At 34.1% G+C, this 27,994-nt stretch overlaps 1 protein-coding gene across 3 annotated transcripts in view; it reads right to left on the bottom strand.

Moving 5' to 3' along the window:
* TRAPPC8 (trafficking protein particle complex subunit 8) overlaps positions 1-27,994 on the bottom strand; it is a gene marked incomplete at both ends in the record, with an annotated part of 67,488 nt that overhangs the window by 18,284 nt on the left and 21,210 nt on the right. Inside the window, 12 exons of one of the 3 annotated variants that reach the window (XM_084252431.1) lie at positions 1,332-1,462; positions 1,869-2,063; positions 4,441-4,549; positions 5,686-5,910; positions 8,605-8,736; positions 15,142-15,247; positions 20,362-20,462; positions 21,523-21,673; positions 22,358-22,473; positions 22,798-23,054; positions 23,993-24,086; positions 26,371-26,524. In XM_084252431.1, the coding sequence (XP_084108557.1) occupies positions 1,332-1,462; positions 1,869-2,063; positions 4,441-4,549; positions 5,686-5,910; positions 8,605-8,736; positions 15,142-15,247; positions 20,362-20,462; positions 21,523-21,673; positions 22,358-22,473; positions 22,798-23,054; positions 23,993-24,086; positions 26,371-26,524 (1,771 nt within the window). Of the gene's footprint in view, positions 1-1,331; positions 1,463-1,868; positions 2,064-4,440; positions 4,550-5,685; positions 5,911-8,604; positions 8,737-15,141; positions 15,248-20,361; positions 20,463-21,522; positions 21,674-22,357; positions 22,474-22,797; positions 23,058-23,982; positions 24,087-26,370; positions 26,525-27,994 lie in introns of all 3 variants that reach the window. The other 2 variants (XM_084252430.1, XM_084252432.1) reach the window with 2 other exon arrangements.

Consider the following 27,994-nt stretch of genomic DNA (forward strand, 5'->3'; position numbering starts at 1 on the left):
TAAATAAATCTTAAAAAAGAGAGAGAGAGAGAAAGAGACCTAGTTTTTAAAAAGTTCGTACAACAGACTTCTTTTCATTTCTCCCTTCATAAGTTAGCACCAAAATGTTAGGATATTTCCCAGTTTGAAAATGATTTTATCACATTACTAAAGGTATGCCTTAACAATATATACTAGTGGAAAGGAAGAAGAAAGAGGCAAAAGTTGTGTAAGAGATACTGATGTGTAAATTAATGAATAACTAGGTAAAAACATTTTAGGAGAATTTATTTCTACCAGATCAGTGACAAAATTATTTGTTCAAGTCATTCTTGTACAAAAAACAACTTTACTATATAATGAACTTGTTCTAGACATGGATAAGGAACAAAGATATATACAGTTATAAAGAATATAAAAAGATGAGGGCCTCCCCTGGTGGCGCAGCGGTTGAGCACTGGGCTGCGAGGCTCCCTGCAGCCTCTGCAGCATCAGTTCATTCAGGTCGGTGAGGGTCCCACACACACAAAAAATTAAAAAATAAATAAAAAATAAAATCAAAAAATTAAAAAATTAAAATTAAAAAAATATAAAAAGATGATTCACAAAAGGGGAGGATATAAATACAAGAAATCTGACTTCATCAGAAATCAATGAGATGGAAAATAAAATAGTAAGATGGCATTTTTTCTATCAAATCAACATTTTTTTTTATGATTACGAATGCTTATTCAACCCATGCATGCAGTTGCTGAGAAGCTTGTTGCTATGAACTTTTGGTATATCAACAGAGTATTAAAATATGTATTCCCTCAAATGTTCTAACCTTATGCCTTGGAGTCTTTCCTACAGAAATAATCAAAAGGATAAAAGCAATGCACCCAAATTCTTACCAATAATTTATGATGGAAACTTTCAAGACAACTAATAATGAAGGATTAGTAACAATGTTTATATATCATATATATGATGAAACATTATGCAAAAAAGAAATATTAAGATATTTTAATACAGAATATACAAATAAATCAACAAAGAACAAAAAAACCACACACACACACAAGAATTCTATATATGATGGAAAAACATACAAAAGGATATGATTGCAAAGACACAGTAAAATGCTAGTGATTCTTTCTAAATAATGGAATATACATTTACTCATATTCTTTATGGTTCTTCTGAATTCTCAATTACCAACAATAAGCATATATTATGACCTTTAATAACTAGAGAAAATAAGCCAAAAAAAGAGTAATTATAACTCAATGAACAGAAGTTTCAAAATTATTATAGCATCTGCTAGGCTATTATTGAAACATGCATATTACAAATACCTTTTAATAACTTACTAGTTCTTTAACTTCTTCATTATCCTTTCTGCTGAAATTCTGATGCTGAAACTTCCAGAGCAATGACAAATCAGTCAGCAAAAGTGGAACCTTCAATGGGTTTCTAAAAGCCACTTCCACTGTTATTGGTTCTATAAAAGAAAGACTGTAATTAGTAATTTTAATAAACCTCACAATAATCCAATGCTTCAATTCTTTGAACACACTTTGCTTTCACAACTCTGCATTTCTACCTAGACTATCCTTTACCACCTTGTAAAATCCATTATTCAGGATTCAGTTTTAAAATTACCTCTAGAAAAGTCTTCCAATTTCTCTGTACTAAAGAAGATCATTCTCTCTTCTAACTCCAACAGTACACTGCATATACCTGTATTAGAACTCCCATTATTTGGTTTTATAAAAGAAATTCACTAAATTATAAATGCCAAATTTTTATCTTTGCATTCCCCCATAATTTTTGCCATATAATACATTATCTTGAATCTACTGTAAGTAAAACAAACAAAAAAATCACTATAAATTCAAGTATATCACCTTCTACAACTGCCAGTGGGAATCTTGAGTTATCTGAATAACTATTCAAACAGTATTGCGTGGGATGGAAATTGGGTGGAATTACTCCTTTGTTAACCACAGCCACAACTTGTTCCTCAAGTTCTCGCCACTGCTGAGAGGATTCAGAGTCATATTCTTGATCAAGACTTACATGAGTGGCTGCTTGCTTTTCACCTAAAAAAAAAGTGTCACAATTAAATACACATGTTATGAACACCTGCTGCAAATGAGACATAACTTAAGTAAAAATCTAAGGTTCTCAAATAATTATGTATATGTTTAAAAAAAATACACACACATTCTTTTGTGCCTATTTCCAATTATCTGAAAGAAAAATATCCTCTTATTTACTCTAAGCTAACTAGATCTTTTGCTTATAATACTGAAATGCTTTTCCTCCTGACTTTAAAAGAATTTATTTTTCCTAGTCTTCTACAATTTTCATGTGAAACATTTCAAATGGATAATAAAAGGCATAGAGAACAGTTGCATATGAAGATTTAACAAATGTCAAGTTTTGTCATATAAATTAAGTGTATAGTGCTGATGACCTCTGTAACTCTCTCCAATCTCATTACTCTCCTTTATCACCACTTCTTTCTGGAGTTAGTCCAAAGTGGAGGTACAGCATTCTCATTCATAACTGCTTTTTTTTTTTTTACTTTACCAAAATAGTGTGTAAGCAATGCACAGAAATGATTTCTATCCTTCATAAAACTTACATAAATAAATATTCAATCTATCATTCTGTAACCTACTGATTCCCTAATAGGATTTTTAGTTTTTTCACTATTTTTGCTATTAAACACACTACCATTATAAACATCCTCATGAATATATTATTTTAATAACAATAAATTAGATCTCAAGGAAAAACATATTAAGTTTAGAACTACAAAGTTTACTTTAACATGCATTGAAAGTCAACATATTTGTACTTTAGGTCTAGTACTGTCGTTCTCAGACTCAATCTTAAGAGAGAAAAAAAACCCAGTATTTTAAAATCTTACAAGAAGAACAACAGAGTACCAGCAATTCTGTTTCTGTGTATTTATTTGAAAATTTCCATAATAACAAGTTCAGAAAATAACTTTACACATGAAGATCTCTAACATAACTTTGCATAAGCAAAATGATGGGAAAATCTATATAACTAGCAAATGTTAAAATAAAGTACTTTATGTGAGCACAACAAAAATAATTCTTAGACTCTGTGAAAAATATATTGGTTACCAGAGGGAATTAAAGGAGGAAGGGGCCTCCCTGGTGGTCCAAGGGGTTATGCAACTCATGAAGCTAGCCGCAGCCACTGTAGTACAAGTTCGATCCTTGGCCAGGGAGCCACCCACACGGCATAGTAGACCTCTCCTGACTCTCCCGCTGCTCTCCTCAACAGTGTATTTCAGTCAATTTCAGTATTTGTTCCCCACTGTCTCTGGTGAATCCTCTCAACCCCCACACTTCTGGTATGTAGCCCAGTTCTTGTATAAATAAATAAATACATAAATCTTTAAAGAAATGGGAACAAAACAGACAGATTGACCGAAGTACACAGCGAAGGAGAGCAGCGGGTGAGTCAGGAGAGGTCTGCTGCACCTGTGGGTTGCACCCTGGCTGGCCGGGGATCGAACTTGTGCTGCAGTGGCTGTGGACAGCCTCATAGGTTGTGTCTTAACCCCCTGCACCACCAGGGAGGCCCACAAATAAATAAATTTTTTTAAAAATGTATTTTGAAAAAAAAGGAGGGAGGAGGGAATAGTGGAGAGAAGAGGACAGGACATTGGCACAAAAGTTGGGTTGTAAGTGAGTGAAGCATGTGAACATGCAGAGGTTTGAAAATGTACACCCAAAATTATACAGATATGTAAAATGACAAATTAATAAATTATGAGGGGAAAATTATTTTAAGCGCACTAAATGAAATATATTACAGTCATTAAAAATGCTTATCAACTGGGACCTCCCTGGTGGCATGAGGGGTTGAGACACAATCTACGAGGCTGTCTGCAGCTACTGCAGCACAAGTTCAATCCCCAGCCAGGGAGATACCCACATGGCACAGCAGACCTCTCCTGACTCGTCCACTGCTTCCCTCGGCAGTGTATTTCAGTCCATCTGCCTATTCTGTTCCCACTCTGTCTCTGGTGAGTCCTCTCACCACCCCATGCCTCTGGCCTGTACCCCAGCTCTTGTATGCATAAATGGATAAATCTTTAAAAAAAAAAAAATTCAATGGTGTAATGAGAGACACATACTTTAAAAAAAAATGGTTATCATCATTATGTGAAGACATAGCTTTAGTCAAAGTATGTAAGAAAAGGCCCTATAATTATAGCTATTTTGCTATTATTGTTTTTAGTTTTTAAGGCTAGAAGGAAAAACGCTATGGTTTTAGTAACTATGGTAGTAGTTATCTTCAGGTGGCATGATGATAGGTAATTTATTTATTATCAAATATTCTTTAACAACTAACATCATTTTTTAAACAAAGAAAGAAAAAAACTTTTAAAAACAATGTTTATAACACCAGGCCAAATAAAGCTTTACTAACCATCTGCTGGTCGTCTATCGTGGCCAAAGAAAACTCGTGTTGCTGAACTGTTAATATATGGTAAAGGAAGCTGCGGTAAAGGACCATCTGGTGATAGCTGACTTACATTCTAGGAGAAATACAGAAGAATTTTTGAGAAAACTATTTTTTGAATACTGGTTTCTTCATTTTTACTAAGGCATCAAAAATGTTAAACAGAACACTAAGAATTACTAGTACATCGATCATGACATTTACAATCAAGAAGCACTTTAGATATTTATTCTGGCCCAAGAGAATCTTTGTTAGGTTACCAGCTAGCTAGCTTTCTCTGCACATTAAACTTCCAAACATTAATTTAACATGCATTTTACTTTCTGTGATTCACTGTAGCATTCTATATGCCAACAATCTAACTCATGATTTCAAATTAGAAAGTATGAAAGAGTAGTTATGTTCTGCAGGACAGATATAATATTTATTATTCATAGATCTTGACGAAAAAAAAATGTAACTACTCATTGTTTCTTCCAATTAATTTTTCTGGGTTACACCATAATAATTTGTCTATTTCCCACAGGTCTGTACCTCCTCATCTTTCATAGGGAAAGGAAAGGAATATAGTTTTCCAAAGGATGGTAAGAGGAGCCAATATTTTGTAAAATTAGTTGTAATTCAGAAAAAAATAAATCTGAAGGAACAGTTCAGGAAGCTTGTGGCATCATTTTAATTTTTTTTAATTCCAAGAATAGCCACAAATCAAATGTTTATTATAATATTAAGATTCTCTTTTAAAGAACTGTGAGAGGGTAATACAACACAAATTGTGATCAAAAAGCCTAGACTGCTGGGCTTCCCTGGTGGTGCAAAGGGTTAAGATGCAGCACTGTGAAGCAATCTGCAGCGAGTTCAATCCCGGCCAGGGAGGTGACCCACATGGTGCAGCAGACCTCTCCTGACTTGCCCACTGCTTCCCTCAGCAGTGTATTTCAGTAGATCCACCTGTTCTGCTCCCCATTCTGTCTCTGGTGAATCCTCTCACTCCCCTGCATCTCTGGCCTACAGCCCAATTCTTGTATGCATAAATAAATAAATCTTTTAAACAAAAAAACAAAAAACTTAGACTGCTATACTTCATTATGACAGATAATACATTTTAACAAAACCATTTGATTACATTCCTACATATACTACCACATATACTATTTGCTAAAATAATGACTTAAATATAATTTTAATATCTACTTCCTGAAAATAAGTATTCACCTTGTAAACATAAAGATATTCTCTGAGGAAGGCCCCTTGTTGAGCAGCAGATTGTTTGCTTTCATTAATTAAAATATGTCTAAAAGCAGATACAGCATTGTCTAGTTGCCTAAGGGTGTAAGACTGGCGCCCAATAGTGAAGTTAATATGATCCTCTGCAAGAGACCAGCCTTTTCCTTTGTAAACTTGCATGGCTTGACAGTAGCAGCGCAAAGCATGCTTTTTCTGTAAGAAAATAAAACAAAGTATTAAGATCCAAATTTCTCTGGATCATAAAAAATGAACACACACACACACGCAAAACCAAATACCAGGTAAGTGGTTCTTCCTCTAACAAAAGCTAAGCAGATGAGAGAAATGAAACTAAAATTTATAAAAATCCCATTTCAATTACTACTAAAAAGCAAGAGATGGTGGCGCAGCGGTTGAGCGCTGGGCTTCGAAGCTGCCCGCAGCCTCTGCAGCGCCAGCTTGATCCCGGGCCAACAGCGAGGGTCCCACATGGCGCGCAGACCTCTCCCGCTATCCCCTCAGCAGTGTATTTCGTCGGTCTGCCTGCTCTCTTCGCCGCTCTGGCGAATTCTCTCACTTTCCCGTGCTTCTGACTATACCCAGTGCTTGTGTAAATAAATACATAAATCTTTAAAAATAAATAAATAAATAAAAAGCAAGAGATCCTGAAGCAAATATAGCTACTTTGTCAAGGGCAAGAAATCTAAGAAGTAAGAAATAATAATGACTTTTCATTAAAAACTATTGGGGAGTTTCAACGGAAGTAACACATGGAATCATCAGAAAAGCATTCTTTTCTTTTCCCATTGCTATATCCTGCCACACTCATGAACTAAGTGAGTAACACGGTTCTCTTGACAAAGAGACAATGAAAGTGAATCAAGATCATGTGCTATGTGAGAACATGAAGTAGGAAGACAGTCTCTCTCACCTGTGATACTCATTTCGAATCTCATCATGAGAAAAAACCTAAACTGAGGGACACTAAAAATAACTGGTCTACAATCTTAAAAAAAAAGTCAAGGTCATAAAAGTCAAAGGACCTTTTTGAACATGATCCTTCTCCTATAAAGGATATTTATGAGAAAACTGTCAAATCCAGAATGGGGTCTGAGGACTAACGAGTAATACTATATATTATATTCTTAATTTTGATTGTTGTATTAAGGTTATACAGGAAAAAAATTATTTCTAGGAAACAGAAAATATATTCTGAAGTATGTAATAGGACACAGGTTGATAACTCTCAAATGGCTCAGGAAAACAAATGTTCCTGAACTGTACTTACAACTTTTCTATAAATTTGAGAATGTTTCAAAAAAAATTTTAGGTGCTATTTCTTGGGGGGAAAAAAAAATCTCTACTCTGTATCTAGCAGTTAGTAATGAAATACAAATACTAAGTCTTAAAAACTGATACATACAGAGAAACAACTGAGTGTGTTTAAGTGTCAAGTAGAAGTGCATTTTTGAGCATTTCTTGAGGAAAAATCTTAAGAGGAGAATCTAAAAATAATGATTTAAAGTTCCCTTCAAGTAAGGATGGAAAGATTTTACAGAATATACTGAACACAAACACATCCAACCTCACCAACACGTTCTCAAAAATGTTTTTACTAATATAAAACATGTTCACATATATCCTAACTTGTCATAATTTCCAAAAAAACAAGAAACCTAATCTTGAAATGGTGATTTTAAACACCATGGCATCTTTCCATGAAAATGAAAGTGACTTTTGAACATCTTTATTTCTTTGTAGCTTTTAAATAAGATACAGTTTAAGTACTAGCATGACTTGCCGCCTTTGAAAAATGTTTAAGTATGTGCATAAAAATTCACATTAATTAAATAAAAAAAAAAAAACTTCATACTCCCCTAATAGATAAAAAAGTCCCTAAAAGATAAGACCATGTTGGTCTTATGGGTGAGTGCTAAACTTCTAATATAGTCTTGGGAATACGGAGAAGATTATCTAGTCTATCTGTATTTTTAGTAAACCACCATTCACAATACTGCTACTATCTCTACCTCTAGCACAGCTCCCTCCAACTAATGCTCAAAGGGATATCTGGAGCAAGAAAAAAATCTCTCTAGATTAATAGAGTTCTCCAAACCAACTATCCCCAGTGACAAGAGACAAAAGATTTCTCTTCATCAAACATTTAGTAAATACCATTATAGGGCACTCTGTGAGACAGCAGAACAGAGCAGAAATTAGGAGAGTTCAACCACTGTTAAGGAAAGTTAAAGATGCCTGAATGCATTTGACCTTTCAAATATACAATATGGTTTAACTTCACAAAAGTGGAGCAATATTCCAAATTTTGTAAATAAAAAACCTGAAGCTGAGAGATCAGTAACTTCCCCAAAGTTAAGTGGTGAGTAGATGATTAAGATTTAAAACCAGATTTGGGGCCTCCCTGGTGGCACAAGGGGTTAAGCACCGCACTATGAATCAATCCACAGCCTCTGCAGCACAAGTTTGATGCCCCGCCAGCCAGGGAGAAACCCACAAGGCGAGATAGACCTCTCCTGTCTCGCCGGCTGCTCCCTCAGCAGTGTATTTCAGTCAGTCTGCCTGTTCTGTTCCCCATTGTGTCTCTGGTGGATCCTCTCATCCCCCACATCTCTGGCTTGTACCCTAGCTCTTATATGCATAAATAAATCTTAAAAAAAAAAAAAATTAAACCCACCCCTCCAAAAAAACCTAACCAGATTTGTCTATATCCAAATCTCATGCCCTTATCAATGTAACATATGGCCTCAGACCAAAATTTATTTTTAGGATTAAATAATTAAATATTGAGAAATGACATATTTACAAATTAGACAGTAAATCATAAAAATTAAAATAAATATTACCTATTATAACACATTGCTTTCTTTTTAAAGAACATGCACTCACCTGCCCTGCTTTACTAAACCGATGGCCTGCCAGTATCATATGAAATGCATATTTTCTAACCATGGGACTCTTCATGTTTATAAAGCAATGTGCTGCCTGTTCCAAAAGAAGTGCACTTCGAAGATCAGAATCCTATTGAATTTTTAAAAGAAAGATGGTTAGCTTCACAAAATTAAAATTAAAAAAATGGTGAAAAAACATTTAGTTCCTTAAAACAATACATAGCATATTCAGTGTTTGAGTGTCTCAGGGCAGAGATCAAGGGGCAATCCAATCTTGATAATTATTTCTTCCAATAAGCCCCTGTTGTTTATTTTTTTAAATACTTCAAAAAATTCTCTGCTATAAAATACTTGCTTTTCATACAACCAAATGTCTGATTATGCTATGCACCATGTAATAAATCTCTGAAGTTATGCAATCCCTTTGCAAATAGCAAAGAAGTATGTAAGTTAAGAACTTAACACAGGTATACTTATTAAAGAAACAAGAAAAAGGACAGAGAGGAAAAAAATGTATTCGCACCAATCTAACTTCTGGAAATTGATCTGTGACATCAATAATCTATTTCCATCCATCCAAAAAAGGGGGAAAGATAAAACAAAATGTGTGTCTTATGAAAGGCTTTAATCTACTACTTTATCCTCTATAAAGTTCTATTGTATTTAAAAGGATTTCTCAATTATTCTATAATTCAAGAGGGCTAAAACTACTGCTTTTCATTAAAAAATTCAGAAGGCTTTCCCTTCAAGGATTATTACCTGCTATTAACAAATCAGTAAGAGTACAGTGCGATTAAGTTTCCGCTTGAACTCACTCTTAAAATAGTGTCTACAAAATCCACATACTGAATTTGCATCATCTCTCTTAGGGACAAGGTTTCAACTGAAAGAACCATCATCACTTTACAAATAACTGAGTAAGTACTGAAGGTTGCCGATTAAGTATCAACAACATTTTCACCAAAACTTTCTCTAGGTTTTCTGCTATTCTCAAGCTGAACTTACCATGCCCTTCCATGTGTTCTGCTGCCATTATTTTCCCCAGGGAAAGTTGAAAACAGAAAACATTGACTTTAAATGCAATAATTCCAACAAATCATAGTTACATCAAGTGTTCATAGGCCACAGATTATTATAATTGTTCTATAACAATCATAAACTGAAACAGATCTGAGGAAACAATCTAAAAAGCATTTAGTAAAAAGATATCATTATCTACTTCAATCTCCTCATGACAAAAACTAATAGACCTGATAATTTTTTAAGAAAGATCCAAAAGATATTAAGTGGGAAAAAAAAAGGAATATAAAAATTGACAAGCAATTCTTAATCAGGAATTTGCGTCAGAATTACAGGGGAAGCTAGGGAGCTTACTTGTTTTTTTGGTTAGGAAAATGTTCTTTTTTAAAAAAAAAATACAGAATCTTTTTTTAATGCTCTTTTTAAAAAAAAAAATTTATTTATTCATACATACAGGAAATGGGATACAGGTCAGACGCACAGGAGGGTGAGAGGATTCACCAGAGACAGAGTGGGGAACAGAACAGGCAGACTGACTGAAATACACTGCTGAGGAGAGCAGCGGGTGAGACAGGAGAGGTCTGCTGCACCATGTGGGATTCTCACTGGGCTGGCCAGGATCGAACCCATGCTGCAGAGGCTGCAGACAGCTGCAGAGGCTGCAGACAGCTTCACAGCACTGCACTCAACTGCCTGCACCACCAGGGGAGGCCCCAGAATCTTTTTTAGTCTTAGTAAATACTTTCTCATTATACTCCTCAACTGATTTGCCAGATGCAACTACTGTCCCCACCTTGGTGTTTGTGAGTCATTTTTCTCTCTATGTAGACACAGAAGTGCTTATATGTCAAATATATATGTTTTAAAAACACATATGCTTCTTTACATAGAAGTGGCATTATACAGTCTTGCTGGCTTTTTTAACTTAATATGGATATCTTTCCAAGACATTTACATTTCTCATGTCTTAAAACTATATTGTATTTCATTACATTAAGGTACCATAATGTAAGACTGTTTTCAAGTAATTGATTTAATATTGTTTCACACTTTTGTTACTACAAAAAATTGCTTTACTGGGCCTCCCTGGTGGCACAAGGGGGTAAGACACAACCTATGAAGCAATCCTCAGCTGCTGCAGCATGAGTTCAATCCCCATCCAGGAAGATACCCACATGGTGCAACAGACCTCTTTTGACTGCCCGCTGCTGCCCTCAGCAGTGTATTTCAGTAGATCTGCCTGTTTTGTTCCCACTGTCTCTGGTGAGTCCTCTCACCCCTCATACCTCTGGCCGGTACCCCAGTTCTTGTATGCATAAATAAATAAATCTTTTTAAAAAATGCTTTACTACACATCTTTATAAAAATGCTTTTGAGCAATTATACACATTTATATTAGGCACATTTCTAGAAAAACTGACTTCTGAAAGCCATGCATTACTTCAAATTTTAATGGATATAACCACTGCTACAAAAAAGGAGCTATATTCTAATCAACAAAGAATGCAAATGTGTTTTACATTCTACTTGGACAAAAATCATTTTTAAAAATTTGTTATCTCTTTCTAACAAGATTACTGATACTTTGTTCCTCAACATACATTTCTGTAATAATAAGACTGTTAATCTTTTTAAATGCTTAAGGGTTTTGTACTTTTTCTGTGAATTATCTGTTTATACCCTTTTGTGAATGGGCTTTTTGTGATTATACGGTTTGCAAGAGCCCTTTGTACACTTAATATTAGGCTTTGTCATACATTTACAAATAGAATTTCCCAGTTTTAACATGAAAGAGTTTATTCTTCAGTGGTCAAGTATCCTATCTTTGCTTTTTATGTCTTTAAATTTTACTCCATCAAACTAAAAGCAGACTATTATCACTAAAAAAATGCTCTCCTATATATTTTTTTATTTTGGTGTCTTTTATTTATATTATAACATATTCAAACTATAATCCCTATTTTCATGTAATAAGGTAGAAATCCAACCCCAGCATTTCATTAGATGTCACACACTAGTGAATAACTAACATTCACCATGAATTTAAATGACACCTAATCATATGCATTATTTTAATTCTCATTCTATTGCATTATTCTCTATTCTTATCACTGTAAACAATTTTAATTTTCAAAACTTTATAATACATTTTAATATCTAGAACAGGTAACTCCCTTTATATATCTTCTACTTCAGAATTTTAATTAGGCTTCTTGATAAAGTATTACAGTTTCTTTACGTTCTATACATTTCTTAAATTTATTCCTAGCATGTATGTACATACACACAGAGCATGCGTATATGTTCCTTAATTACCTGAATCTTTATTAAAATGTAAGACTTGGATAGACAGCAATGCTGGACATTCTGATTAAGATAAGGAATATGCTCTAGATATTTCCAATAATGTGTAAATGATTCTAATGTACAATCCAGTTAAAAACAAGCACAATAAACCCTCAACATTCTCAAACTTAAAACTCAATGACTGACCAATTCAGGAAAGACAGCATGTTAATTTAGCTGAAGGATAATTTAACTCTTGCATGCAACGGTGGCCTTAGAATCAATTTGCAGAGCTAAATACCCACATTTGTATCATACTTTAGCTTTATTTTTCGTTAGTCCCTACCACTGATAATGACACCCACAGTAGTAATCACCTTGCTCTGAAACAAAACAAGTAGCCCTAAAAAGAATGACAACTGCCATTAATGTTGATGGAAGGAAAATAGAAAGCAGAGGCCTTGAATAAAGTGAATAATAAAATTTTAACTTAGTGGTTGTTTGTACCTATGATATGTCAAGTCTACTATATATGCGCCATAAGAAATTAAGGGGGAAAAAAAAAAAATCTCTGTTAACACTGCAACAAGAACTCCAGCCTATGAACTTTGCCCACAACCCAACCCAAAGATAATTTTAACAAAAGTTGAAAACAGCCACTTAACTTAAGGATAGTTGGGGGGCGGAAATCATTTGCAATAGAGACTTCAAGAAACATTTTCACAAAAACACCACTGCTAAAGGCACCAGTTGCACAAACTTAACTGAATCAAATCTCAAAGGACAATTTTGAGATTTTATTCTTTAAGTAACTGTAAAGCTAACAGGAAAGTTACCAGCAACTTATCAATTTACCACAGGAACATTCCCTCCAAGCTAGAGAACTTATAAAAACTGCTGCTATTACCAACCCCAAGGAAACTAATTTACTGTATTTAAATACAGGAAGACAAAAAAGGTCTAAAAGATAAGATTATATGACTAACCCCAAAACAGAGACACCGTAGGGAAAAAATCATGATATCTTAACACCAAATTCATCAAATATTACCCTATCTGCTGATAAATGTGGGATATATTATCATGTTCTATTATGCTGAGAATCCAGGGCATGACACAAGAATAAGATCCACCTGTCCATAAATTTGCAGTCCAAAAAGTAATATCAAAGCCCAACTCTTTTAAGCCAAGTCTCACAGCTGACTTCTGCTATAATAGTATTATGTAGGAAACACAATTCATAAATATTAGTTCCCTATCCTCAAGATGAGTGTATTTTCTTTACAGAATTATACAGGCTTTCTGGGTTACAAAACACATATAATGCAAATTATTCATTAAAATAAACTTAATTTTACACATATTATGCCTAGAAGTATTGAGTTTCAAGTTACTAGAGAGAAATATATGAAAGGTATAACAAAAAATGTCATTAAAAATACTTTTGGGAATATGTACCACCATTTCCTACACCCTCCACCTAAGGCAGTAAATGACAGTGATAAATTTCACAGAATTCATGACAAAACAAGTCATCCAGATTTGAAAAAGAAAGAAAAAAAACAAAGAGAAAGTAAAAGTGAAAAATGACAGAAAATAAGGCTACAATGCAGACAGAAAAATTTGCTGTGAAGAATTTTATTCAAGCTCCTAAACCATAAATTCCTTAGATTCACTGATTCACCCTGGGTTGAAAACTTAGCTATATAATCAAATCCAAATTATTTATCATAATATAGAACATCAAAACATTCAAGAACCTATATCCATCTCTTCCAAATTATCTGACAAATGTTCACATTCGTTAGTGTCCATGTAATATCAATTATTAAACATTTTTAATATCATCCCTAAACTTAGTTTTATCTCACAAAAACTTCTTTCATATGGTTCAGTTTAACAAACATTCGTAAATCATAATGTGCCAAGTTCAGTGTTACACATTTAGGATAAAAATGTAGAAGACAACACAGCCCCCTACCTTCAAGAAGTGACAACTTAAAAAACAATTTCCAATATAATATGATGTTATAGTGTCATTACGGCATTAAAAAAGAGGGCAGAAAAGGAACATTCAGACCTATGGTATTGGAAAGACTACTATCTAAAGGGCAAGACTAATACCAGGTTTAGCAAGTTATGAAAAAAGGGGCACAGTCCAGGAGATTATTAAGGATGTGAACCAGTACAACAGCAGGACAGATTTTTTTAAAGTAGTAAGTAAAATATTTGGAGATATTAAAAAAAAATGACTAAGAATTTTTAAAAATTCCTCCTGATTATTTTATTGATAGGACAGGTAAATACAGGAGCAATTCAAGCAGCTCCTAACTACAGCAAATGAGAAGCTAGCTAATTATAACATAATGTAAAATCACAAACTATAAGGTAAAAAAAATTACAAATTTAGTTATTAATATCAACTTAAAAGTGCCTTGGAAACATCCAAGTATGCAAGTTTAAAAATTGGCCACACAAATCTAAAGCTTAAGGAGAGATAGACTGGAGATGGGTTTGAGAGTGAATATCATAACTGTAAAGAGATCACACACAAAAAGAAAATGTATAGAAGTACAGCAGTCATCTACGATTTAAAATCCTAGGGATACATTAACATTTAAGCAGCAAATAAAGGAGGAATTTGATTTAGTTGTCTTCAACATTCATCTAAATAATGCCTTTCCATGTTTAGGATTATAAATGTTTATAAAGAATTCTAAGTCTAGAGCCAATGCAACTTAATAAAGTCTGCAACTATAAATGGATTGTTCTCCCTTTGAAATATACATAGAACACTTTTTCTTATGTTTAAGATTATATTTTTAAAGTTTATACTAGTAAAAATATGAATAAAAATTCCTCAGTGATTACTTCTTGAGTATCAATTTTTTTATTGGGAATGATGCACATGTATGTTGTCTTAAAATATCACCATACAAGACAGTAACTAATTCAAAGATGAACAATACATGCTTGTAGTTAATAATAGTGTTGTATTATATTATTTATTATTGCTTTATTATTACAAAGCAAATTCATAAAATAGTTGTAAAAATTAGAATAGAGTGCATTTAAAATTAATCCAACAAATAACTACAGTTAGGTATTTATAAATTACCAAAGAGTGATTTCCTACCAGTGTTGTTTTGCACAACATCTCAAGAAATAATAAGCACTGTTGAAAAATGATGAAATGATACTAATTAAAACAAAAACGACAGTTTCATACCTCACTGGTCAATCGTATTAGGAGAGCTGCAGCCTCTGAATATTTACTTTGGCTTTTTAAGATTTCAGCACTAAGCAATACACATCTTTCAGCCAAAATCATATTCCTAAAGGAAAAAAAGGTAAGAAAAACATAATTAACAATACAAGACATATTAGTTCATCACAGTAACCATGTGTTTCTAATTTTATTTTTCAGTTAAAAAGAAATCCATGTCCTGTTTTCTACTTACAAATACAAAACACTAAAGAGTTCTCATAACTCATCAAAACTTTCAATCATTATATAATTTTGTAGTAAGACTGTAATGGAAAGTCATAATTACTATATGCAAAAAGATACTATATGCAAAAAAATAAAATCAAACTGGTTACCTCTAGTTAACAAAATATAACAAATACCGTCCCAATTTGAAAAAAAAAAAAAAAAAAAAAGCCCTAAGAGAATCCCAAAACAGGAAAACTGCAAAATACACCTCAGGAGGAGTTTAAGGTAACAGTCATAATCATGTTTGCCAAAGTTAAGAAAAAAGAGTGAATGATGCAAAAGAGGAAACAATAAAGACAGAGAAAATATGAGACTGTCAGAACTAGAATGAATGGATATCAAAACTCTATAGCCAAATCAAAAAGTATAATAGTGTTTCAAAAATAGATAAATGAAAGTTAATAGAACCAGTGAGTACGGAAAGCAGAGAACACGCAAAGAAAACAACAGAGAAAAAATAGAAAATAAATAAAAAAATGGAAACAAGAGCTCTTTCAGATGGTCTAAACACAAAATAACATTTGATAGCAATGGGCTTCCAAAAGGAGAATGGAAAGAGAAAGGCATAGAAAATTTATTTAAAGAAATAATTGCTGAGAACCATCTGAATCTGGGAAACAAATCAGACATCCTGATCCAAGAGGCCCAAAATGTTCCAAAGAAAATGCCATACTACAATGCACATTATAATCAAACTGCTGAAAGTCACTGACATGGACAGTATATTAAGAGGAAGAAGAGTAACCTATGAGGAAATGCCAATTAGACTGCTCACAAAGTTTTCAGTGGAAATCTTAGAGGTAAAAAGGAAACAGGAGATATTTAAAATACTAAGACTTAAAGTCTAGAATACTGTACCTTGCAAAATTTTCATTCAAGACAGAAGGGCAAGGATTCATGAAAAAGCAAAAGTTAAAAGAATGTATCAACATCAAGGCAGAGAGAAAAGTACTACTAAAAGGACTCTAAAGCAACAATAAAGAAATGTAAAGTTAATGGACATCTAAATTTACAACATGAAGAAGGAAGAGAGTAAAAATGTGGCCCATCAATAAGAGTGGGAAACCATAACAACCAATGGGTCATACATGTAGGCTATCAAATATTAACCTCAATAGACCCTTCAAACAAAAACCAATAGAACACATAAAGCAATGGAAACGGAACCAATATAAAACACCAAAGGAAGATGTGAAAAACTGCAAACTAAAATGAGATAATCAAAAGCACAATGAAATATCATCTCACACCTGTCAGAATGGCACACATTAAAAGGACTCTAGTCAAAATGCTGGAGAGGATGCAGAGAAAGAGAAACTTTATTATATTGCTGGTGGGAAGGTAAACCGGTGCAGCCATTTTGGAAAGCAATCTGGTTTTATTTTTAAAAAACTAAAAACAGGGCCTCCCCTGGTGGCGCAGCGGTTGAGTGCTGGGCTGCAAAGCTGCCCACAGGCTCTGCAGCGCTGGTTCGATCCCCGGCCACCAGCGCGGGTCCCACATGGCACGCAGACCTCTCCTGCCGCTCCTGCTGCTCCCCTCGGCAGTGTATTTCGTCAGTGTATTTCGTCAGTCTGCCTGTTCTGTTCCCCGCACTGGCTCTGGTGAATTCTCACCCTCCCGTGCTTTTGGCTGTACCCAGTGCTTGTATAAATAAATAAATCTTTAAAAAAAAAAAACAAGACTAAAAACAGAAACTTTGTATGAGTCAGCAACCACCTCTTGGGCATCTCTTTGAAGAACCTTAAACTATCAACTCAAAAATCATATGCTCTACAATGTTTATTGTAGCATTGTTTGCTTTAGGACATGTAAACAACCTAAGTGCCCACTAAGAGAGGACTGGATCAAGAAGATGCAGAACATTGTTTATAAAGAAAGACAAAATGATACCATTTGCCTTAAAAAGGAGTTGGAGGAAATTATGTGTAGTAAAGCAAGCCAAAATGACAAAGCCAAATATTAGATGTTTACTTAGGAGCTGATTTAACAGAACAAAATACTCAACAAAAACTGGTAGATACAGGGCCTCCCCTGGCGGCACAGACAGTTGAGCGCCACACTGTGAAGCTGTCCGCAGCCTCTGCAGCTCAGGTTTGATCCTGGCCAGCTGGCGAGAATCCCACATGGTGCGGCAGACCTCTCCTGTCTTGCCTGCTGTTCCCCTCAGTCTGCCTGTTCTGTTTCCCACTCTGTCTCTGGTGAATCCTCTCATCCTCCCCCACATCTGGCCTGTACCCTGGTTCTTGCATGCATGAATAAATAAATCTTTTTTTTTTTTTTAAAAAAGTGTGCAAGTGAGAAACCTTAACAAAGAAAACAAACTGGTAGATACAAACAAAGTCAGGCTTCTGAGGTTAAAGGGGGGGGGGGGGGGAAGAAGGCTCAAGGGGAAATAAATGATGATGGGAATGGGTAAAAAAAAATAACTGGCTTAAGGCCTCCCCGGCAGCGCAGCGTTTGAGCGCTGGGTTGCGAGGCTGCCCGTGGCCTCTGCTGTGCCGGTTCGATCCCCCGGTTGCTCCCCGGCCACAGGAGGAGGGTCCCGCATGGCATGCGGACCTCTCCTGCCGCCCGCTGCTCCCCTCAGCAGTGTACTTCGGTCCTTCTGCCTGTTCTGCTCCCCGCTCTGGCTCTGGTGAATTCTCTCACCCTCCCGCGCTTCTGACTGTACCCAGTGCATGTATAAACAAGCAAACAAACAAACAAACAAATAAAAAAAAATGCCTCTATTAAAAAAAAAATAAAAAAAAAATAACTGGCTTAATGAAAATTAAGGGTCAATAAAAGAAATTTAAGGAAGTTTTATAATAAATAGATCTCAACAGTTAGTAGTGGAGATGGTATTACAAAACCAATTAAAATTTATTTCCTATACTTCAAGATTTATATTTTAAAACTTCAGAGATTAGGGAGCTTCTTTAAATTAATGTGTACAGTTAATGCAAAATATCTATTAAACTGATGATCTTTCCAACTTAAAGTGAAGACTACAAAGTAAACTCGTAAGTGTACATACAGAAAAAGCACATTGTCTGTGTGGACAGGACAAAACTGGATCGCCAAGGCTTATTGGGCTATCTGGGTCTTTGAGTATTCTCTCTTTTCTTTTACAGTATTCCATGTGCATCTCTCCAAAAGCTTTGTGCTTCATGAAGACAAAAAATATCTTTTCAAAGAAAAAATATTCAAACTTCTTGAAACTCCGTTACTACTCTGCTTCTGACAGCTCGCTATAATTCTTCTGCCTTTTCAAAATCTCTCCTTCTCAGTCTCCTTCAGTGGTTCCTCTTTCAGTGAAGTAGATACAGTATAGGCTTTCTCCTGCTAAAAACTCTCCAAATACATTCTAGAATAAAGTACAAGAGGTGGATTTGATACTGGTTCCACCATTAATTAGCTGTGTATCCTCAGGTAAATGTGAAATTTCAGTATCCTCAGCTGTAAAATGGAGATAAAAATAGTACCCACCATTTCATGTTTGTTGTAAAAATTAAATGAGTATGTAAATTACTTTGGCCTAGAGGCAAATGCTGAGCACTCGTGTTAATTACTGACATTAATGTGCTGTAAACACAGTTATTACAACTATTACTTCAACTAAAACAATACAGGAGACAAAACTGCCTGTCTTCTAACCCATCCATTCCACACAGAAAAGTCAGATTCATCTTTTCAAAAAATAGCTTTTATTGTGTTTAGGTTCTACTCAAAATACTCAGTAACTCCCCATTTACTACTATAAAAATTTTAACTACATCTTAATGATAAGAATAAATGAAGGTTAAGGCCCTTTATATTGATTTCTCTCAAACTAAATTTCCTAAATTTACCACCCAATACCTTTTGCACACACAAACCCTCTAGCAGAGCCAGAGCTCTATTTCCTTTCACCAATAATGCTGCAACCAAATTGTTATTCCTAGGGCCTCTCTGGTGGCACAAGAGTTAAGAAGTAACATGAGTTCAATCCCCAGCCAGGGAGCTACCCACATGGTGCAGGAGACCTCTCCTGCCTCATCCGCTGTTCCCCTCAGCAGTGTTTTTCAGTCAAACCGCTTGTTCTGGTGAATCCCACTCTGTCTCTGGTGAATCCTCTCACCCCCACACCTCTGGCTTGTACCCCAGTTCTGGTATGCATAAATAAATATTTTTAAAAAACCAAATCATTATTCCTGTCAATCACTATTCCTGAAATGTCTTCATGGCTATTATCCCAACTGCTTTTTCTTTCAAAATTCATTTCTCAAATATCACATTTAACCTCCTCTGAATACTTTTGGGCTGTCAACAGACTCCTTACAGGATATGAGTTCTAACTCCTATAGAATTCCAAAAGAACCCACTATTTTTTTCCTGAGCTATTTAGTTGACTTTGTGTTTTTCTGATTTAACAAGGCAAGTTCAAAATGTTCACACCTGCTGAACAGTAGTTATGCTTAGAGATGTCTCCACTGTACAAATATAAAACCAGTATTATAATCTCAACATAACAGGTAACAAACTGCGTAACCAAATATGCAGACAGGGCCTCCCTGGTGGCCTAGGGATTAAGTCTCAGCATTATCACCACTAAGACCGGAGTTCGATCCCTGGCCAGGAAGTTAACCCAACATATGGCTCAGCAGGCCTCTCCTGTCTCGCCCACTGCTCCCCTTGGCAGTAATTCAGTAGATTCATCTGTTCTGCTCCCCACTGTCTCTGGTGAATCCTTACACCCCTGTACCTCTGGCCTACACCCCAGTTCTTGGGCAAAAAAAATAATAATAAAGGATATAACAATTTAAAAAAAAAAAATCACGTCATCAAGTCTGACTATATTAATTCAATTTGGGCGCTTATTTAAGTTTACAGCGTGAACGTCAAATAACATCAAGTTACCATTTATTATCTAATAACAATATATCAAATTTACCTCTATATGGATAGATTATAAAAATTCTAGTCACCTACTTGCAGATATCCCTGTATGTCTGGATTGCTGTATCCATATAATGTGCAGGGTATGGCCTAGGTGCTCCTGGCTGTAGAAAAGCTGACACTGCTGCCATTTCCTAGAGGAAAAGACACTTATTGTACTATTTCAAAAAGAGAAATACTCTTGTAGTTCAGCATTTAACTCTAAAAATTGGAATGAAATTTGCTGGAGTTTTCTACGCATGCATAGGTATAAATTTCATAGACTTAAAAAAAAATAACCATATGCTATGTTTTCAAGTTTTCTAGTCAAATTCCAAAATCAGTCAATATTTAAATAAGATTTCAAAAAGACCCAGTAAAAATACTTAAAAGTTAGGGGACATAGAACTATCAAGTGAGGCTCACTTAAGATTTCTGCTACCACCTTCCTTATCCTGGAATGAGTAGAGAGCTAAAACAAAGCTAGGACCACAAAGAGAGAAGCAAAATAAATCTCTTTCTAATTATTGGCATCAACATATAAAAGCAGAGGTCACAGGAGCTTGCATTATATATATTTTCAACTATTTACACACTCTAATACATCATAAAGAGGCACAATGACCATTTTTTAGATCTAAATTATAGTCAATTTTCAGGCCTTTTCATTCCATTTTTAAAACTTAATTCATTGTCAATGTCTATAACTTCATATATAAGTCATATGATACAAAGCAACGCTAATCCTTTAGCACTGCTGTGTATTAGAAATACAGGTTTCATTTTTTTTATGTTTATACTTATGCTTTCATGTAGATTAAGTTTTAATAAAACTTTAAAAAGAAATAAATGAAACAGTAAGAAATTAGGGAAAAAATGCTAATGCCAATCCATTTTCAGGATCAATAAATGCAATTCTCTGCAAAACATTTTTAAAAACAGAAAAAAATTGCTGGAAAAATTGTCTAAAAATTGGGATGTGATTTAAACCTTTAACCTAACAGACTAAGTTCCAGGACAGTATGAACTTCAAGTAACTGATTAGGAATACCTCTTTATCCTCACCAACTATCATAGTGCCCGCATAAACTATGAACAACTGCATGTGCTATGAGTATAAGTTTATCCCTAGGTATTTTGTTTGCCATTTCATAAAGAGAAATTTCAAAATCATTTATGGTGGCAGAAATTAAAAAATTACTATATAATACCAACCAAGGCACCAGCTGCATAAAGCATTGCTTGATCATTAAGAAAATCCTTCTTTGCAGTATGATAGCAATTATAAGCCAAATCATAATGCTGTACCAAAAAACATAAGTCAGCCATTTTCCTGATTTGAAGCTCTGGTGCTTCTGGTGGATACCTGTCAATACAAAATAAATTAAGACAACAATTTATAATGTATGATTCTTAAGTTATTACATATATTAATATGTCTAACAAGTTGCTCAACTGCCCAGAACATGAGGAAAATTGAGCCTGATTTATAAAGAATTCTACCTCCAAAGACAAACTGTCATTTCTCAAAGATATTTGACAACCAATATTCTCATATATATCATTCAAAGTTCTATATGGAGTGAGAACATCTCAATAACAAGTAGCGTTTTTGACTTGGTGAAATTATGAAATAAATAATTAATCCCAGGTGTTATAAGCAGGAAAACAGATAAAAATTCAAAATAAATTTCATTTTCCCCCTTAACACAAGAATTTAGATTAAACAAAATTTTCTAAATATATGCCATGTCTTAGATCACTAGATCACAATATTTTAAGAGGAATTTTTAATGAATACTTTGTATCTTTTTACAAATAAGGACTCAGACCCAAATTAAAGTGACTTTCCCACTTTTGTTGTTTATATTTAGATGTCCAATTACTTAAAGGTAGCATTTCAAATTCAGTATAATTTATAGTTACTGTTCTTATGAATTTCAGATTTGATCTCTACGAAAATAAGAAACTAAAAAGATAATCATTTTTTGCAATCATACAAACTATTCAGGGTTAAATAGAGGAAAAACAAAAACAGTATTTTACTTACAGCAATCCAGATGTATTTTTCAGCTCATTAATGCTCTTTTCCGGAACTTTACTGCCACTAAACCATTTTTTAGTTGCAGAAAAGAGAGATCGACTCAAACCTTTTCTTGATATTAGCTAAGAAAAGAACATTGAAAAAATGAGAATTTAATATTCTTCTTTAGCTTACAAAAGAGAAATTCTAAATAAAAGACTTTAAAAGTGAGGAAATGTTCATTTTAACAACATTAATAGAAAACTACGCAATATGCTGGCAAAATTCCTCATGAAAACAAGTAAGACTCGTTTAGGATTTATTTCAACAGATAGTAATGTCAATAAATTCTAATAGCTTCTGAAAACAAACCAAAAAAATTCAAATACTTTAAATAATTTATACTATGTTCTTGTTTACTAGTTGATAAAATTTTTAAAATACTAATTCAAAAATCTAAGTCTTACCTGATCATTTAATTGCCGAATTGTTTTCTCTATATGTGGCAAAAGGCCCCGAAACGTGAACTCTTGTATAAACTGTCGAATTCTATCATGATCAGTAAGTGTTAAACATGCACCATGAATAACACCTATATTTGCTTTCTTTGTTTCATGGAATGACGAAGCAGATTTCATATAATCGGGGCCATCAATGCTGTTGGAAGGGTCACTAGATGGGTCCAATTGAAGTGGATGAGCTCTGAAGTTATTTGGTAATCCATCTACTGAAAAAAAGACTTTTTTTACTCTCAGAATGCAACAGAAAACTGTGATATTACTACCATACTGCTAAAAAAAAATAGCTGGAACTCTATCTTCTCCTATTTTTTAGAAGTCTAAAATACAGTAACATTCATCTTTTCCCCTCAAGATAATATAGTTTTATTTCTTTTTTTTGGTTTATTTATTTATTTATTTTAAAAATTTATTTATTTATACAAGCACTGGGTATAGTCAGAAGCGCAGGAGGGTGAGAGAATTCACCAGAGCCAGAGTAGGCAGCAAAGCAGGCAGCAGAGCACGCAGAAGGACCAAGGTACACTGCTAAGGGGAGCAGTGGGCAGCAGGAGAAGTCTGCGCGCCATGTGGGACCCTCCTCCGGTGGCTGGGGAGCAGCCGGGTATCAAACTGGCGCTGCAGAGGCTGCGGGCAGCTTCGCAACCCACCACTCAACTGCTGCGCCACCAAGGAGGCCCAATATAGCTTTATTTCTATTTGCTAAACATAATGGAAATTCAAAATTCATGTAAATAAAGAGTACAGTTTTTAAGTAATAAATGAATTATTTTTAAATAGCACAACTACGCAACAGGAAAATTATAACCAAATAGTTCTAGAGCTACCACTATCAAAAATGTAATATAAAAACAAAAAATAAAGTTCTTAAAGTCATAAATTTTGGAAATAATTAATGCTGTACATCCTATCTTCTTTTGCTTGCCACATCAATTTTAAAAAAGAAATCTGACAAATTATTAAAACAAATTTTTAAATGTCAAAATATGCAAACTCAAAATAATAAAATCTTCAGGAGAAAAGTTAATATGCTCATTATTCTTTTTATTATGGAAATTCCTCCCATCTTTTGTCTATAAAGATTATCATGCTTTGACAGCCATGCATAATTTTCAAGTGCAATTTAGAGAAAATAGATCAAGACCTTTGACTTCGTTATCTAATCCATCCAATGAAAGCAAGTTACAGTCAGAATTCTTATTTGAGGTTATAGTACAAGGACCATCTTCATATGATTCCTATCAAGATAAAATAACAAAGCATTAGCAGTTATATCTAGTCATGTTTAAGTTATCACCAAATCCATTAAGTATGGCTACTCTGCTGACTAACCTTGTAAGCCTCATTTATTTGCTATGCAAGACTCATACAGTCTAGTCTTCCAATTCTTCATTGCCTTCACCTATTCTATTCTATCCTATCATTCCATTCCAAACCTAGTATATTTTCAAATTCCCTTTTACATTCTATATACTACTCTAATTCTTCCAAAATTCAATTATCTCTATCTCAGTTTAACCTGTTTAAGTGATACATATTTAGACACTTGCATGAATACACGTGTGTGTGCATGTGTGTATCGGTCTATCTTTTTCCTTTTTTTTTTTTTAAAAAGATTTATTTATTTTTATACAAGATCTGGGGTACAGGCCAGAGGCGTGGGAGGGTGAGAGGATTCACAAGAGACAGTGGGCAGCAGAACAGGCAAATCTACTGAAACACACTGCTGAGGGGAGCAGCAGGTGCGACAGGAGAGGTCTGCCATGCTATGTGGGAATCTCCCTGGCCAGCTGGGAATCAAACCTGCACTGCAGAGGCTGCAGACAGCTTCACAGTACTGTGCTCAGCCCGCTGCACCATGGGGAGGCCCTGTATCTGTCATCTTAAGGAATAATGACAAGAAAGATGAACTACTAAAATAGGTAAGGCAGGAGGGAAAAAGGACCTGTGTTATGGAAGGAAATTCCTGGGTCATGGACACAATTGTTAGCTGGCTATAATACACTCTAAATAATCAAGGGATTTTCGAAAAACAACCAATACAATGTTTATTTGTACAAAGGCATTGGTTTCTCAACTAATAAAGGAATGCATAAAACTAAAAATAACCAGACCGCTCCATGAGACTAGTAGATATAAGGCAGTAATTGTGAGTACCATGCTTTCACATAATTTAGAACTTAACAGGAAACTGATCAGAATAAAAAACACTCTGAAACCACATTTAACAAAGTGGGGAAAAAAAGCCATAAAAACTAGGTATATTTACCCTGGAAAAATATTAAAAAAGGAAATGAGAGTCATCCTTTTGTATTTTAAAAGGTATCTTAATGGAAAACTGATATGGTTGCCACAGGACTAGTGAGAACAAAAAAAGGTAGAAAGTATTTGGTTGCTCCTCAACTTGTTTAGACATAGCACATGTTATTTGAGAAGACAGTGAATACTGTGTCTAGATGAAGTGACTCATTAAGTTTAAAGGCAATTTAACCATTATTTCCAATATAATTCCTATTCTGCATATAGCCCTGAAAGACCCTGAAAGTAAAGCTCCTTCACACCCAACTGGTACTTTTTTCCTCACTTCTCCCCAAATTATCTTAAATAAGGTTGGCAATCATCACACTATAAATCCAAGTAGAATAGCAGTACAGCACTGCATTGGAATGAAACATTCCATATATAAAACAGAAAAATAAGACAAACAGATCAAACAATATTTACATTAGAACATCCAATATAACATTTTAAAAGTAATATCATATAAAGAATACATAATTGTACAAAATATATTTTCCATTTATGTGAGAAATCCTCTTAGTAAACAAAAAACAGTCAAGTATTGATTTTCTGAACTAACCATAGGAACATGGTATTTAACTACTACCAAGTGGCATACAATTCAATCTTAAAAGTTGACACAATGAAACCTGGCACCCACCCACTTCAGCCAACAGACAACTATTAACACTAATCTAGAACTCTAGATTAATAAAGATAAGGAAGAAACGCTTCCTGATAATTCAGAAGTAAAGGAAATCAGAGGAAAGTTAGGGAAAAAAGCCCACCCACCTAAAAAGTATGAGCTCCAAAAGGTGGCCATAAGAGCAGCATGTTGGAAATGAAGGAAGGCAACCCCAGAGCATGTGGATAATAAAGAATTGACTGTAAGCATTGATAATGAAATAAATATACAAGTCAAAAATTCTATTCTTTACATGTCTAACCAATCTAATTCAATTCTTAATGTGTAAATTCACTTTCTACCTTTTAAGAAAAAGATCAGTTAACACTGATATATGTGAAAAGAGAACATATAGGGATTGCTGCAGTTAGTTAAAAACAACTTTTGAACCACTGACTTAAGAGCCCCCATGTTGAAAGATCAAAACTAATCAGTTTTACTAAATATTAATAATCCTACTAGTTAAACCAAGACATAAAAAAATTCTACAGTGATACCACTATGTCATAAAATTGAAATAGAGTTTTTATGATTTGCTTCATTTATTTTACATATACCTGGTTTTGAATACTATTTTTCTGCAGATACTGACTCCAAGGATCTGGTATCTGTTCATCAGATGCTCGATTAGAAGTTCGAGAATTAATTTTAAGTAAATAGCAACCCTGAGTTCCATATTTCTGTTTCATTTCTTCATAAATTGATTCAGCTCTAAAATAAAAAAGGGAAAGAAGTTTATAATTGAAGTTTATAAATGAAGTAGTTCAGGCAACAGTGGATATTAAAATAATGCAAAAATAATCCCAACAAAAGGTAGAACAGAAAATTAAGAAATAGAAAAAATTTTAAATTAAAACAAAAGACCATGGTCCTAACTGAAACCTGGCTAGCTCAGATATCCCTTTAAAGTAATTACCAAAGTATGTTCCATGGAATAAAATTTTGCAACAAGATATTCCTATACGTTATTCAAAGAGAGACTTCTGGTCTATAGTTAGGGGAACTAATTTCTTTGTAGTAGACTATTTCCAAGCCTATCAACTGCTAATGTGCATTATGAATTTCCAAAGAGCAGCTTCCAATTTGTAGATGAGGAAGGCTTTCTCTCCAACAATGCTAACTAGTCTTTGAGAATTATGAATTAAATTCAATTTTAGAGAACATTTATCAAAAATATAAGTAGTAAAGCAGAATAGTATATGTACCAACAAACTGCAAACATCTTTTGCTGCCAAAGTTTATCCTTCCCTTAGCTGTCTACAGAAAGACATAGTAAAAGAAAAGGAAAAGAAACACAGTCAAGGTATTTATTACATTAAATCTACACATTTTTCTTTCAAAATTTGTAATAGCTGGTTCCATGAATTACATCTCAGATGCAACAAAAAGCATTTTGATTTCCATACTTTAACTATCAAGTTAACAGTAAGTGGGAGACAAGAAATTTCAAATAAGACAACTTAAGAAACAAACAGTACATGCTGACGGAAAATGAAATTTTGGTAGAGAGGGCAAAATCTAGTTGAAAAGGTATTTCTTAACTATCTGACAGAAAAAACAAAAACCCTGGAAAATATTCTATCATTTTGAATTTAAATTAGCAATTATTCAGTAATATTTAAATTATCTCAGTTATAACCTTTCACCATAGTAGATTTAAACCATATTCAACTGTTAAAAGCTAATTTTAAGAGCCAGTTCAAATTGGTTCTATTTATATAATATACTTTATCCAACAGGTGATGATTGAAAAAAATCATCTTAATTCTCACAGTAATTCTTTGGTTTTACAGAGCGAATTTTATTAAAAGCAAGCTCAGAACAAGGTTTGTGCTCAGAACACAGTCAAGAAATGATTATTTTGCTACATATCCTAAATGGCATTGAGATAGCAGAGTAATAGTTTGAAACAAAAGATTAATTTGATCACTATCTTCAACCAAAAAGTAAAAATAAACTCTACAGTCAAAAAGGTGAAATTGCTTTTAATGTTAATTTTTCAAGTTTATTTATTTAACTGAATGATAAAAGGACTATTGCAAATCACTAATAACAAATGTAAAAGGGAACATAAAAAAGGTGTAGGATGTTTTTGAGTGTGAAAAACATCAAGTCTAAAAATATACAGTGACAAGCAAAGAGTAAAGAAAGAAGTACCTACAAACAATCAGGAAAAGAAGA

Source organism: Talpa europaea (genome assembly GCF_964194135.1).
Source record: "Talpa europaea genome assembly, chromosome: 13".
In the NCBI taxonomy this organism is placed as follows: Eukaryota; Metazoa; Chordata; class Mammalia; order Eulipotyphla; family Talpidae; genus Talpa; species Talpa europaea.